The 13,144-nt window shown below is 41.3% G+C and overlaps 1 protein-coding gene across 3 annotated transcripts; it reads right to left on the reverse strand.

Moving 5' to 3' along the window:
- Window positions 1-367: 367 nt before the first annotated feature.
- Vinc (vinculin) lies at window positions 368-11,707 on the reverse strand. 3 transcript variants are annotated; one of them, XM_089263552.1, is made up of 7 exons: window positions 11,607-11,707; window positions 8,001-8,194; window positions 7,885-7,917; window positions 1,589-3,779; window positions 1,378-1,508; window positions 914-1,312; window positions 368-832 (listed from the first exon to the last, which is right to left on the reverse strand). In XM_089263552.1, the coding sequence occupies exons 4-7, from the start codon at window positions 3,729-3,731 to the stop codon at window positions 728-730; spliced, it is 2,778 nt and encodes a 925-aa protein (XP_089119678.1). In that variant the 5' UTR covers window positions 3,732-3,779; window positions 7,885-7,917; window positions 8,001-8,194; window positions 11,607-11,707; the 3' UTR covers window positions 368-727. The 3 variants fall into 3 exon arrangements, with proteins under 3 accessions (XP_089119678.1, XP_089119677.1, XP_089119676.1); XM_089263551.1 differs by lacking the exon at window positions 7,885-7,917 and having other exon boundaries at window positions 11,607-11,706; XM_089263550.1 differs by lacking the exon at window positions 7,885-7,917 and having other exon boundaries at window positions 11,490-11,650.
- Between the last annotated feature and the right edge of the window lie 1,437 nt (window positions 11,708-13,144).

Raw genomic sequence — 13,144 nt, forward strand, 5'->3', positions numbered from 1 at the left:
CAATTTTTTTTACTATTATTTTTTTTTTTTATTTATTTTTTTCCTTTTTTTTTTTTGTTGAACATGAACATGACACAGAAACGCGTTGATCATTTTAGGCTTAGTTAGTTAGGGGCTACTACTTCTAGTTAAAAACTATGCAAGTACAATGTGAATGAGGCATTCGAGTGCAGCACATCTGGATCCACAGAGATGCTATATACACATATAGAGTTCCGTTATATTTGATTGTGGTCAAGAGACGATTTAACAATTTGCTTCAATTACAATTTTGTAAATGCTTAAATTGGGATATTGTTGTTGCTCTATATACATTGCACCTGTCTGTGTATGAGTGTGTCTCTATGTGTGTGTGTGTGTGTGTGTGAGTGTGTATATGTATGTACATTTTATTATTGCACGCCTTAAACATAAACTTTATAAATATATAAACTGTAAAAAGAAAAGCGAAAGGAGGAAACTAAACAGAGTAACGGTAGCTCAAGAACTTCATTTGCTTTTAGTAGAGCACATCATAGATAAATGTAGTATTCATTCTTTTTTTTTTCTTGGGGCGAGGGTTTTCTTGGAAGCGTTAGGATAAAAGTTGAACGGCCATTGGAGTTATTACAGTTATTACATATTAAAGTAGCATCAAATGTGTTTAAGATTAGTTTTTAGTTGTATGTTTTATGTTACACAAGGCACGTTGATGGGATAGTTGGCTCTAGCGCTGGCTCTGGCGGCCTCACTGATACCAGGGCTGGCGACGCACCCATTGCAATCGATTGCTGGTCTGATCGGAGCGTATCTTAATGCTGGCGCCCTCAGCAGCGCGCACCGTTTCCTTGACCTGGATGCAGAGATGAAGAGATGAAGAGTCATTGGATTAGGAACAACTCCCAAACTGGATCAGCTGGATTCAGCTACTTACGCTCTGCATCAGATTCTGGGCATTGCCCACCAGCATTTCGGTCGCCTCGCGATCCTCATCGGAGCCCTGGGCGCCCAGCATGGTCGCCTTCACCGTGGACAGGATCTTCAGCTGGGTGCCAATCGTCGGTATGCGCTCGCAGACCTGCAACAGATTCGTCCGGATGCGCCGATCGGTGCACTGGCGCGCCAGCTCCTTGGCCAGCCGGGTGACATCCTCCGAGGCCTCGGCAATCTTCTTGGCCGTGGCGATCAGCTCACGCTTGCTGCCGCGCGAGTCGGACAGCACCAGCTCGCTCAGCCTGGCCATGAGCTTGGCCATGCGCTTGGCCGCCGCGATGATCTCGTTGTCCTTCGACGACCACTGACGCACCTCCTGGTGCAGGCCGCGTGCGGCAATCTGCAGAAGCAAGCGCATTAGTCTAGGGAACATGGAGTTGCTATTTAGACGGCTTGGAGGCTTACCAGAATGGGTTGATTGGCGTGCGGCATCGTGCGGAAGAGGCCCTCGTCCTCGTCGTCCGTCTCCGGCGGTGGTGGACGCACGGGCGCCAGGCCCTCACGCGGCAGTGGGGGACGAGGTGGTGCACGCTCAGCTGTGAAAAAGAGAGAGAGAGAGAGAGAGAGAGACAGCATTAGTCATAGCTCAATTCGAATTCGTGGACTCATCACCCACCATTTTGATTGGACAAATGCAGCGCACTCAACTCCGGTATGGGCGGCGGCAGCGATGTGGGCAATGGCGGCGGCTGCGGCGGCGCAATGGCATCGCGCACCTCACGCACATCGCCCAGAAGACGCTGGAATGATTTCTTCCAGGCGGCGGCCGCAGCCGGATCGGCAATATTCGTGGCCACCAGCTTGGCGTCGCCCACCATGGCGGGCAGCGAGCGCTCCAGATTGTTGGCGGCCGCATTCAGGCGTTCGGTGAAAATGGGATCCTCCGAATTGTCCGCCTCCTGCTTGGCCACCAGCAGCACCCGATTGATCAGCCGTGCTATGTTCGAGGTGTTGTCCACCATCTTCTGGGGCTGGCGCGCATGGATCGCGTCCTCGCAGAGCTTGGCATACACCTGCATATGCTCCTCGGATGTCTTGATGAAGTCGGCCGGATCGGTGGCCTGGTCGCAGAGCGTACGCATGCGCAGCACCGTATCCGCATACTGTTGCTTCAGATTCTGGAGATGCTCGTCGGCCGCCTTGCTGGCCGGATAGTTCATGCGAATGCGTCCGGCGTTGATCAGCTGCGGCGTCAGCGAGTCCACCTGGGCAGCCGACGAGAGCAGAATCTCGGCAATCTTCTTGTTGCCGCAGGCACCGCCGGCGGCGACCATGCGCGAGGTCTTCGAGGCGCGATCGCTGAACGCCTGCAGATTGTTCGACTTCTGATTGAAGTTCTGCTCCCGTCCGGGCGTGCCCTCCGGCAGCATCACAGCCTCCGTGAACTGTTTGAGCGGCGTGCTCACATCCATGAAGTCCTGCACGATGCGATTCACCAGGGCGTTCTGCACGGCGGCCTTCAGCTCGTACAGCTTCTGGGTGAGCTGCTTGGCGGCCTGCTTGGCAGCTGGCCCGGTGCCGGCCGCTTGGCGCTTGAGGCGCTCCACCTCGTCGCACAGCTGCATGATCTCGGCCTTTTGATGGCCCGGACAGCCCTCGGCCACCTTGCGTCCCTCCTCGACGATCAGATTGATCGCCCGCTCGCCGAGCCCGCCATCATTGACCTCCGGATTCTGCAGCCACTTGACCGCCTGCTCGAGCCGCCCCTGAATGGTGTGGGCGGTCTGCTGGACGCCGGCCTTGTCCACGCCGGAGACCGCCTGCCGCACCAGGCCCTGGAGCTCGCCAAGGCGCGACCGTATGCCAGCGGCCAGGTCGACGGCCTGCGGCGAATTGCCCTTGCCCTCCTGGCGCAGCTCGCACAGATTGTTCGCCATGGCGCTGATCTCGTCGGCCAGCTTCCGGATCGGATAGGAGTCCTGGGGCAGGCAGCGCTCCGATATCTCATTGGCATTGTCGATGACCTGACGCAGCGCCTTCTCGCCGACGCCGCCGCGCAGGGCATAGGGATTCGATAGCCATTCGTTGGCCAGTTCCATTTTGTTGCTGATCGCGTTGCTCAGCTTCTTCAGCACGGTGAGGTTGTCCAGTTCGCTGGTGTCCTCGTCGTAGGTGGTCAGCTGCAGGACTCGTATGATCTCCTGCAGTTCGTCGGACATGCGGGCCGCCAAATAATTGCGATTCTCCGCCGCCTCCTCGGCGCCCTTGCCCTGCTGCTCGACAATGTGAATGTAGACCTTCATGCTGCAGATGAGGATCGGCGCCAGGGTCTTCACCTGCTCGAGGCAGCGCACCAGAATCTCGCTGTGCACCTGATGGGTGAGCTCCTTCTCGCGGGCGGACACCTCGCGCGTCACCTTGCTGAGGCAGGGCGACAGATCCTTGAGAAACTGCACCAGCTGCTCCATGGTGCCGATGATCTCGGCCACGGCCAGGTAGTCAAGGACACGCTTGCACTCCTGTATGATCTTGCGCACCTCGCTCTCGTCGAAGCAGAGCAACAGCGAGGAGGTGCCCTGCAGTATGCCGCGGCTTCCCTCAATTAGCTTCTTGCGCGCCGGCCCCGAATACGGATCCGAGCGCAACATATCGGAAGCCTCCTCCAGCAACTGCGAGGCAGTCTCCACGCGATGCAATGCCGCCGGCATATCCTGCCGCAATATCTTATCGTCCGAGCTGTTGATCGTCTCCCGTCCAACCTTCACCAGATTCGCCACTGCCGCCGATACCACCTGAACGGGCCGGCTAAGATCGGGCATGGCGTTGCCATCCTCGGCCTCCTCATGCAATATCACCAGGCGAGATACCTAAACGGGCACCAAACCAAATTCCAATTAGCTTCTGCTTTCCATTACTCGAGTCTAGGCAAGCTTTACTGCTAAACGTGCTTTCAGCTCTAGGCAAACTTTAAGCTCTGAGTGCTTCAATTGCAGCTTTGACTTAATCTTGGGCTTTACTTGCATGCAAGTCGACAAGCTTTAAGCTGTGTTCATTGAGTTGATGTTTGAAGATTCTACTTGAGCTTAAAGCTTGCACAGCTTTCAATTGCCTACAAATGAACTCAAGAGAGCTTAGCTTAAAGCTCTAAGGCTTCAAAAATGATATTTGAGTTATGCTAGACTCATAAGCAAACGTTACTTGGGATTGATATTTATCAAACTTTTAGCATTTCCATAGAGCTTTAAGCTACTTGCAAAAAATATCTAATTAATTACTTAACGAATTTCTTTTCATAGGCTATATGCTTTAAGCTCTAAGAAAGACTTAAAGCTCTCTACGTTTGTCTTAAAATTTTCTTATCCAAAAAAAAAAATAAAATAAAATCTAAAAAATTAAATGAATATAATCAAGAATTTTCTTACAACATAAATATTACAAAAAAAAAAAAAAAAAAAAAAAAAAAAAAAAAACTTTAAGCTTTCGATAAAACATTAAAGATTCCTTAAAGCTTCTACGAGCTCTAATGTGATAATTGAAGTAATTTTAGCTGAAATATGTATACTACAAAGCTCATTTCTTAACCCATTTAGCTTATTTAGAAATAAAACATTTTACTTTTGCAAGTTATTAAAAAAACATATAGAGATTTGCAAGCTCGTAATGCTCACTGAATTATTTTGCAGTCTACAGTTCAATTAGTTAGATTTGTATTTACGGCCAGATGGATTATAATTTTATTTATAAACTCAACATAACTCACAGATTTAACGACCTTAGCAGCCAGTGTCATTGCGTCATAGCCAAAAGCAGAGCTACAAGTGTTACACGCTCTCTCTACCTCTCTCTCTCTCTCTCTCTCTCTCTCTCTCTCTCTCTCTCTCTCTCTCTCACTCTCTCTCTCTCATCTCTCTCTCTCTCTATCTCTCTCCTCCTCTCTCTCGCTCTCTCTCTCTCTCTCTCTCTCTCTCTTTCTCACACTCTCTGCGTTCTGCCTCTTCCTCTCTCCACAGCCATTGGCTAATAGCTTTACCAGAGACCATAAAGAGTCTAACAAATCATTCGTCATTTGGAATTGAAGCGTGGGACTCGGACTCGGACTTGGACTTGGACGTAAACTTGGAGCTCGCATTGATATCGATGCGATATCGATATGGAGACTTGCTGTTGCCGGTTTCGTTTCGCTCTAAACTATTCTATTTCTCAGCTATTTTTAGGCATGAACTCTACTGTCCGACTTCTCCCCCACACATGGAACGAAACTCAGCTGATGCGAGCCAGATACGAGTCGAGTTGATAAGAACTGCTCAAAACGGTTCTTCAGGCGAATCTATTATTCAAATGAGCTGATTCAATATTATCATGAACATCAGGAACTTAGTACGGCTCATTTCGTTTACATTTTGTCATTTTAATATTTATGAAACTAAATAATATTTTGACGAAATTCTACAGCTTTCAATTTGAAAGAAAAAAAATATCGAAAACCCTAAGAGCTATATGATTTTGCGATTTTGAACTAGATATTATCCATTTCATATTTATACGTAAATATTAATAATTATATAATTAAAAATTATATACGTCTTTCTAACTTTTTTAAAAATATTAAATATTATTATTATTAATAATATATTATTATTATTAATAATATATTATTATTATTAATAATTAAAAAAAAAAAAAAAAAAAAAAAAAATTAATTTGATAATTTAAAAAAATACACATGCAAATTTTCAAAATTAAAAAAATAAAATAAAATAAAAAATATAAATAAATGATAATTATATTAATTTTGTAAATTACAAAAAAAAATTTAAAAATATTATATATTTAACTCTAATATCTTATTTATTATTACAGTTTGGTATTACTTCTAAATATTGGACAAAAATACGTTAAGCTCTCAGTAAATAGATATTGGGATAAATAAATGAACTAAGTGAATAACTTGAAATGTTTATAGATACAACAAAAAAATGTTTCACTTCCAACTGAAATTTGTTTGACTGAAGTTTAAGGTGAAAAACTGCTAGGTCAACTCATCTATAGAGAGCTCTTATATACATATGTATATTCTCTTATTTTTCATTGGGCATATCACATATGTTAGATCTTAGCTAATATCAATGGATATCTGACAAAAGACCGTTCCCAGCCCGAAATTCATTCCATTCCGTTCCATTCCCACTAGCTGCAATTGTTCAATTCCATTTCAATTCATTTCAATTTTGCTTGATGAATTAATTATGTAATTAATTTGATAAACCCCCCAAGGCGCTCCCCCAACGCAGCATCGCCCTTTTGTGCTCTATTTGTGGACCAATTTGCTAGCCGGGCATCTAAATTTAAACATCAGAAAAAAAAGACACAAGATAGATCTCATTAAATGTGTGTGTGTGTGTGTGTGTGTGTGTGTGTGTGTGTGTGTGTTTTTTTCCCTCAATGTGTTGATTGATGTGCTGAACGATCATTTTTAATTCGGTTTTCGCCAGCCATTCATACACCGTACACAGACGCCACCCCCGCCTCCTGCCGCGCCCCTCCCGGGATCCCATACCCACCCCCCTCCCTCTCCCCCCCTTTTGGCCTTTTGGCGATGAGTCACCATTTGAGTTTCGGTTCTTGGCACAGTTCTCTGCCTCAACTAAGAAATCTTCAGTCAGCCGTATCAGCACCCAAATACACCTACACCTACACCTTGTCGTTGATCCGCCCTGCGCACGGCGCTGGCCCCTTCTACGCGCTTCTCAAACGCTGTTGTTTGTTATGTTTCATCAACGTCTTCCACATGTTGCGCCCAAAGAGAATGATTTTCTTTAGCTTCTCTTTGGCGCAATGATTTCATTTTCTTTCGGTTTTTCGTTTTTCATTTGTTGTTGTTGTTGTTGTTGTCTTTATTTTTTATCTATTTTTGGAATCTTTCGTTTTCGCTATCTCTCCAACTCTGTCTCTTTCCCTCTTTCGGTTTGGCTTTGTTTCAGTTTTATTAAATTAATTTTGTTTGTCCTCAGAGGCTCAGGTTGTTGCGATATCAGAGGAAGAGGAACAGATATATGTATATATATATATATATTTATTATTCTGCTACTGCTGCCGATTCGTCTTCTTCTTCTTGTTCTCTTGGCCTTTCTGTTATTATTATTATTATTATTGCCTACCTCATTTATTTATAGAACCCGCAAAAGATTTGTTAAGCAAGCGAACGCATCTTAAAGTTTGTTTTTGTTGCTTAGACTGCTTGGATTTTTCGCCTATGCGAGATAGATACATATAGATTATGGATATACATATATACATATATATCTATATGTACATATATCTAGCACAGGTACATATGCTACACAGCTGCTGGAAACTTTCGCTTTTCAGGTGTGCAAATCTATCAGTTCAAACAGAATTACTAACGAGAAATATATAGAATTGAAAAGATATACATATATATATATATGTATATATATATTTATGGATATGTATATATCAGTTTAATGGATTTCATGCATCAATTCGCCACAGTGAACTCGCTTTACACACAAATCTGATCATTAAATTCAGCTTAATGCGCCTATGCAGTTATTCATGGCCTTGCCAGATAGTCATACATATAAAATAGAAATTATTTAAATAGAAAATGTAGTTAAAAACATAATGAATGACAGCAAACTCTGCAATTTTCTAGACTAAAATTTAGTCTAGATCTATTATATATACCTGGACATGAAGTAAAGAGCTAGAAGAGCTATGAGAGCTATGATCTATTATCTATTATCTATTATCTATTATCTATTATCTATTATCTATTATCTATTATCTATGACTATGATCTATGAGCTATGATCTATTACCTATAATCTATAATATATAATCTATGATCTATGATCTATGGGCTTTACATATATACATATTCATAGACTATTCCAATATGATATACTAATACATTTTCATCAAAATACTTTCAGTTCTCCATAAATTTACCTTCTTGGGCGCCAATTTGCTGGCTTGTTATAGCTAGGCAATATAATAGGGTTAAGTAATATTTCCTTATGGATAAACCCGATTTAACATAGATCATTTCATTAACTATCGCTTACCTGCTGTGCAACAGGATCTAATATGCTCTCGATGGTTTTTGTGTGAAAGACGGGCATTTTAGCTGCTGCTTCTTTACAGCTCTCTCAATGTGTATGTGTTTGTGTGTGTGTGTGTGTGATGGTGAATGGGTGTGTAAGTCTAGATCTAGGGTATTACAGATATTCCTTCTTTGCCAAGCCAATTTTAATGAGATCTGCAAAACAAAACAAAACGGTTCAAAATTCAATTTCAATTAAATTTACATGCATATAAGTATATGTAGGAGTGTGCGTGTGTGTGTGTGTGTGTGTGTGTTATCTAAACATACAGATTCAGGTCGCAGATAATGCGAAACTGTCACCTGTTGATATATGAACAGCCCCACACCGAGAGCAACAATTGAGCAACTGGTGGAGAATTCAACAAGAACTGAGAGCGATTGAAGATACCTGTAATAGGCTAAGGGGTATACGAAGCTGTTTTAAATTCCGCATTTGTAAATATAGGAGAGACACTATATTAGAATTGATATACTTAATGTTTGCTTAGGCTTACAAAGCTGCTTTAAAAGTTGTTTATCGATCTCCAATGATATCGATTGTAATCGATAAATGAAGCGCAATAAACGTAATCGTCTACTCTGTGTTTACTCATCAAGAATATTTACATAAATATATACATATATTTATACTTAACAACACCAATATACATGCCTTCTCAGTGAGTATGCAGAGTATAGAATCAGATTATGTTTAGTCAATGCAAACATACTTAAAATATCTCAATTTCTAATCTGATTTGCTTAAAGTTAACTCAACTCCAGCATGTTTGTTTTCTCTCAGTGTAGACACTACGGCGCTTATCTAGGCCGGGCATAGCCCACCAATTCGTAGGAAACTATCTCCAGCTGCTGAATATAAGAATTCTGAAGAACAAATTTTCAATTTCAATTTGAATTCTGTGTGGTTGTTGTTGTCGCTGCTGTGATTGTTGTTGTTGTTGTTGCTGTTAATTTCGATTAAAATGTTTCAGTTTGCTTGCGAATGTTTCATTAATGATGACGCACACTGTGAGGTCATTGCGAGACATTTTCGACACACTGTTCAATGAGCAGGAGGCGGACGGGGCGGAAGGGGCGGAAGAGGCGGAGCAAGAATGAAAGACAGAGGGAGACACAACTTTGATGACGCACTGTTTACACAAATGTCTCGCTGTCTGTGTGCGTGTGTATGTTTGGGTGTGCGTGTTTTGGGTGTAGTTCTTTATCCGCTGTCCGATATCCGCACCCTTGGCCAATTCTCGTAATTGCCAATTGGATTTGCAGTGAAAGTGGCGAGGTGGTAAAATGGCATTGAAAGTGCGAGTTCCGCAACAGACGGACAGACAGGTGGCTAATAGAGGGTGTATTGTCTATGTCTGTGTCTGTGTAGGTGCGTGTTGGTGCGTGGGTGTGTGTCGTCCGTCTACATAGAAAAATATTGAGTGGCAAGGCAAGCACCTTGCTGAAAAGCTAAAGCAAAAACAAAATGAAAACTTAAAACACAATGTAGCCAACGATCGCAATGCACTGAGAGAAATATATAGGCGAATAATAGTAATAAAAAGAAATGCATAGATATTAAATGGAAATAACAAATAAAACAAGTCAAATAAATAAATTAAAATATATGGAAATAAAAACTATAAGCAAATTTAACTAAATAATAAAATATATATGTAATATAATATTATTATTAAACACAAATAGACCAATAATTTATATTAATATCGCTACCAAGACTCAAGAATGCAATACTCAAGCTATTACACATAAAACAAAATATTTGAAAATAAATGCAAAGTGAAAAATTAAAAAAAAAAAAAAAAAAAAAAAAAAAAAAAATTACTGAATATAAAAATGAATTATACTTTATAAAAGAAACCAATTTATGCTCAATTAACCTATTTTAAAATGTTACAAAATCTATTACAGAATTTACAATAGCTTTTCGTTAAGTGTACGCACAAAATATTAATCTAATAGGCATGTATATATCGCTTTTTGTACAAATATAGAAATGTGCGAACACTTCCAATATACATATGTATGTATGTATGCATGCATGTATATGTATAAGTTTGTATATTGATACATAATGACTGCCACTTATGGCATTTAGTTAGCGATCGATCGCTGCTGCAACAATAACAATATAACAACAACAACAACAATCAAAAAAATCAAAACAAAACGAAATACCAAACAACAACAAAACATTTTTTGTGCTATGTGGGCAGCGGGGTTTATTGACTGGACTATTGCCATTTATGGTTAACAAATTGTTGCAACTATTTAATATGCCAATAAATACAGGCACGCATACAACTGCAATTCACATGCATATATGTACACATGCGAAATGCAAACGGATAACGTTTTGGGGATAATGCATATCAAATTTCGTATAATCGTTTATCGAAACGTGCATACTTCGCGCAGCTCATCTTTAAGCCAAGTAAGTGTTCGATAAGCATAAACGACTATCGAAATGTACATATGCATGCTGCTGCATGTGTTGTGTGTGTGTGTGTGTGTGTGCGTGTATGGGAAGCTCCAGCAATGCTGCAGCAATAACAAGCCCAGCAGCCGCAACCACAGAAAGGGCAGTGAGCACGTTCTGTTGCTGGCGGCATATTTTCATATTAATTGTACAATATGATTGCTGTCAAATATGCGCAGAACAATGGGAATCGTCAATTGAAAACAGCTGCAGGCAAAATAAGCCCCAGGGACTGGTTAATTGTCCCCCATACAGTGGTGCAGCTACCGAATTTGGAGCAACGATCGCCAGCGCAGCATGGGCAAAAGTAAAAGAGAGATAGAAAGAAGCGCGCGCGCGCAGGGCGGCGCACAATGATGCGCGCGCGCGTTCGCTGCGCCAACAGTCTACATACATTTGCATATTAACATACATATGCATGCATGTGCGTATGTGCGAGTGTATGCACGCATTTACTAATGTTCATTTGTGCGCGCATATTAATTTATTTAGGGCACACGCACACATTTATAGTACTTAAATACATATACATATGTATGTTTACACACGTAGAAAGCTGCAACTGCTCTTGTTTACATGATTGGTTCTTATTAATTGTTACTTTTTCACGCACATTCGGCTTTATCATGTTTTTATCTTTAGCATTTCTTCGTGCGTAGCAACAAATAGCTAACACACACATATATACACAGACAACGCTCACAGGGCGGCAGCAACAATTGGCTCACATATAAAACAACAAAAAAAAAGAAGAAAAGAAAAGGGGGAAAGAATAAAGAGCACAAAACAAAAACTCCTGATGACAAATGCAACTTAGCTGCTGATTTAATGCGAATTTTTGACAATTGTACGATTCATACGCTTTCTTTACACTCACGCACACACTTTGATTACATACATGTACACACATGCATACATGTGTACAAATATGTGTATAAATATAAATATGTGTATATCGCCCGTATTTACTTTTTAAATGTTTGCCTTATTCGCTGTGGCTCTGGCTGTCGCTCTCGCAGCGGCTTTTGACTTGCTTGCCCGACTGTTCTTTAAATACTAAAAAAATGATTGGGGGCCACAATCTACCTTGCGCCGACAGCAACCACATCGACGGCGACGCTTTTGTTGTTTGCTACGTGTCTATCTTCTTCTGCTCTCCATATCGCCATCATTTCTGTGGCGCTCACTTTTAACATTCTCTCCGCCTGTACGTGTGTGTATGTATTCATGTACATACATATGTACGAGATTGTACACGTGTGTAAGTAAGAATGAGGCATACTCTCCCACTATGTTATTAACTTTGTTGTTGCTATTTTTATGGATGTGCTTTAGTTGTGTTATTCATAAAACATACATATATGTAGGTACTTATATATATAAATAATATTTGCAAAAAAGCTCAGCAAATAGCCACTGCGGAAAGCCCAGATATCGAACAGATCAGAATGCTAAGCTTCTATCACAAAATTAAAGCTCTTTCAAAGAACTAATCATATTTTTATACTAAAGCCATATGTACTTTACAAATAACTTATTGGCAAACCTAAAGCTCAAAAAGCTTCCAACACATTTTTATGATCGTTTCATTGTCGATAAAAGCGCAAAAATTCAAACACTTAAGAAATCAACGGCTTATGGCAACAGCTGGGGCTAACATATGTTATTGCTATGACATGCCCGCTAATATACCAATTTGGTATTTTCGGCTGTGCTGGTATTTAATGGTGTTGCGGGCTGCCAACTGGTTGCAAAATAAAATCTGCAAATCGAAATTGCCCAACACTTAATAAATACATATATATATATATATATATATTTATGTATATACGTAACTTATACAAATTAATTGAAGAAGGAAAATTGGGAAAACTAAGTGTTAAAAGCCAAGCAAATGCAAGTGAATATATGAGGGATATAATTGAAACGGAATGCATTGCCTGTGTAGATATGTAAAACGCAACGCGTGTGCAGTGCAAGGCGAAATATAGCAAAGCAAACAATACCAGCAGGCTGGCGACAGCAGCAACAGAAGCAGCAGCAGAAACAGCAGTAGAATCAGAGGCCGAACCGACGTGAAAGAAAAACGACGCATGCAGAAGAAAAATGCCGCAGCCGCGCTGATAATTAGCGAAAAGTGTTTGAATTGCAAAAGTAAGCGGCACAAATGTAAAGAAAACACAATTTTCCATAGTTTTATCATAATTTTTTTTTCATGCAATTCGTGTTGGCTGCTGTACGTATGTGTGTGTGTGTATTTGCGTATATGTGTGTGCCTTTTGTGCGGGTGTGAGTGTGAGTGCTCCGCTGCCGCATAGCGAGAAAGAGCACGCACCATAGTTGCCTATGTAACTGCTGTCGGTGTAAGCGTGCGAGTGTTAGTGTGTATTTGTATGTGTGCAATGTGCAAGCAAAACAATTTATGGTTGTTAAATTTTATCCTAACGACCAAATTGGGTCTTACTATATTTATAAATTTATGCAAAAAAAAAAATCGTTTTTTTTTTAGGGTTGACTAAAATTGCAAGCGATGTTGCTGTCGCTGTTAAGTGACAACAACAAAAACATCGTCTCTGTCGATGACGACGTCGCAGCGTCGTGCGATTTGCTTTTTTGTATGTGTT

Source organism: Drosophila navojoa, chromosome X, assembly GCF_054131105.1.
Source record: "Drosophila navojoa isolate 15081-1374.11 chromosome X, UAZ_NAV_1.0, whole genome shotgun sequence".
Lineage (NCBI taxonomy): Eukaryota > Metazoa > Arthropoda > Insecta > Diptera > Drosophilidae > Drosophila > Drosophila navojoa.

Bases quoted from the DNA above. Each gene is read 5' to 3' on its own strand.
- Vinc (XM_089263551.1), bottom strand. From the start codon at position 8,057: ATGCCCGTCTTTCACACAAAAACCATCGAGAGCATATTAGATCCTGTT. The intron at 1,509-1,588 runs GTGGGTGATGAG...TCTTTTTCACAG, and splicing joins GCATTTGTCCAATCAAAATG to CTGAGCGTGCACCACCTCGT. The intron at 1,313-1,377 runs GTAAGCCTCCAA...TTGCTTCTGCAG, and splicing joins ACGCCAATCAACCCATTCTG to ATTGCCGCACGCGGCCTGCA.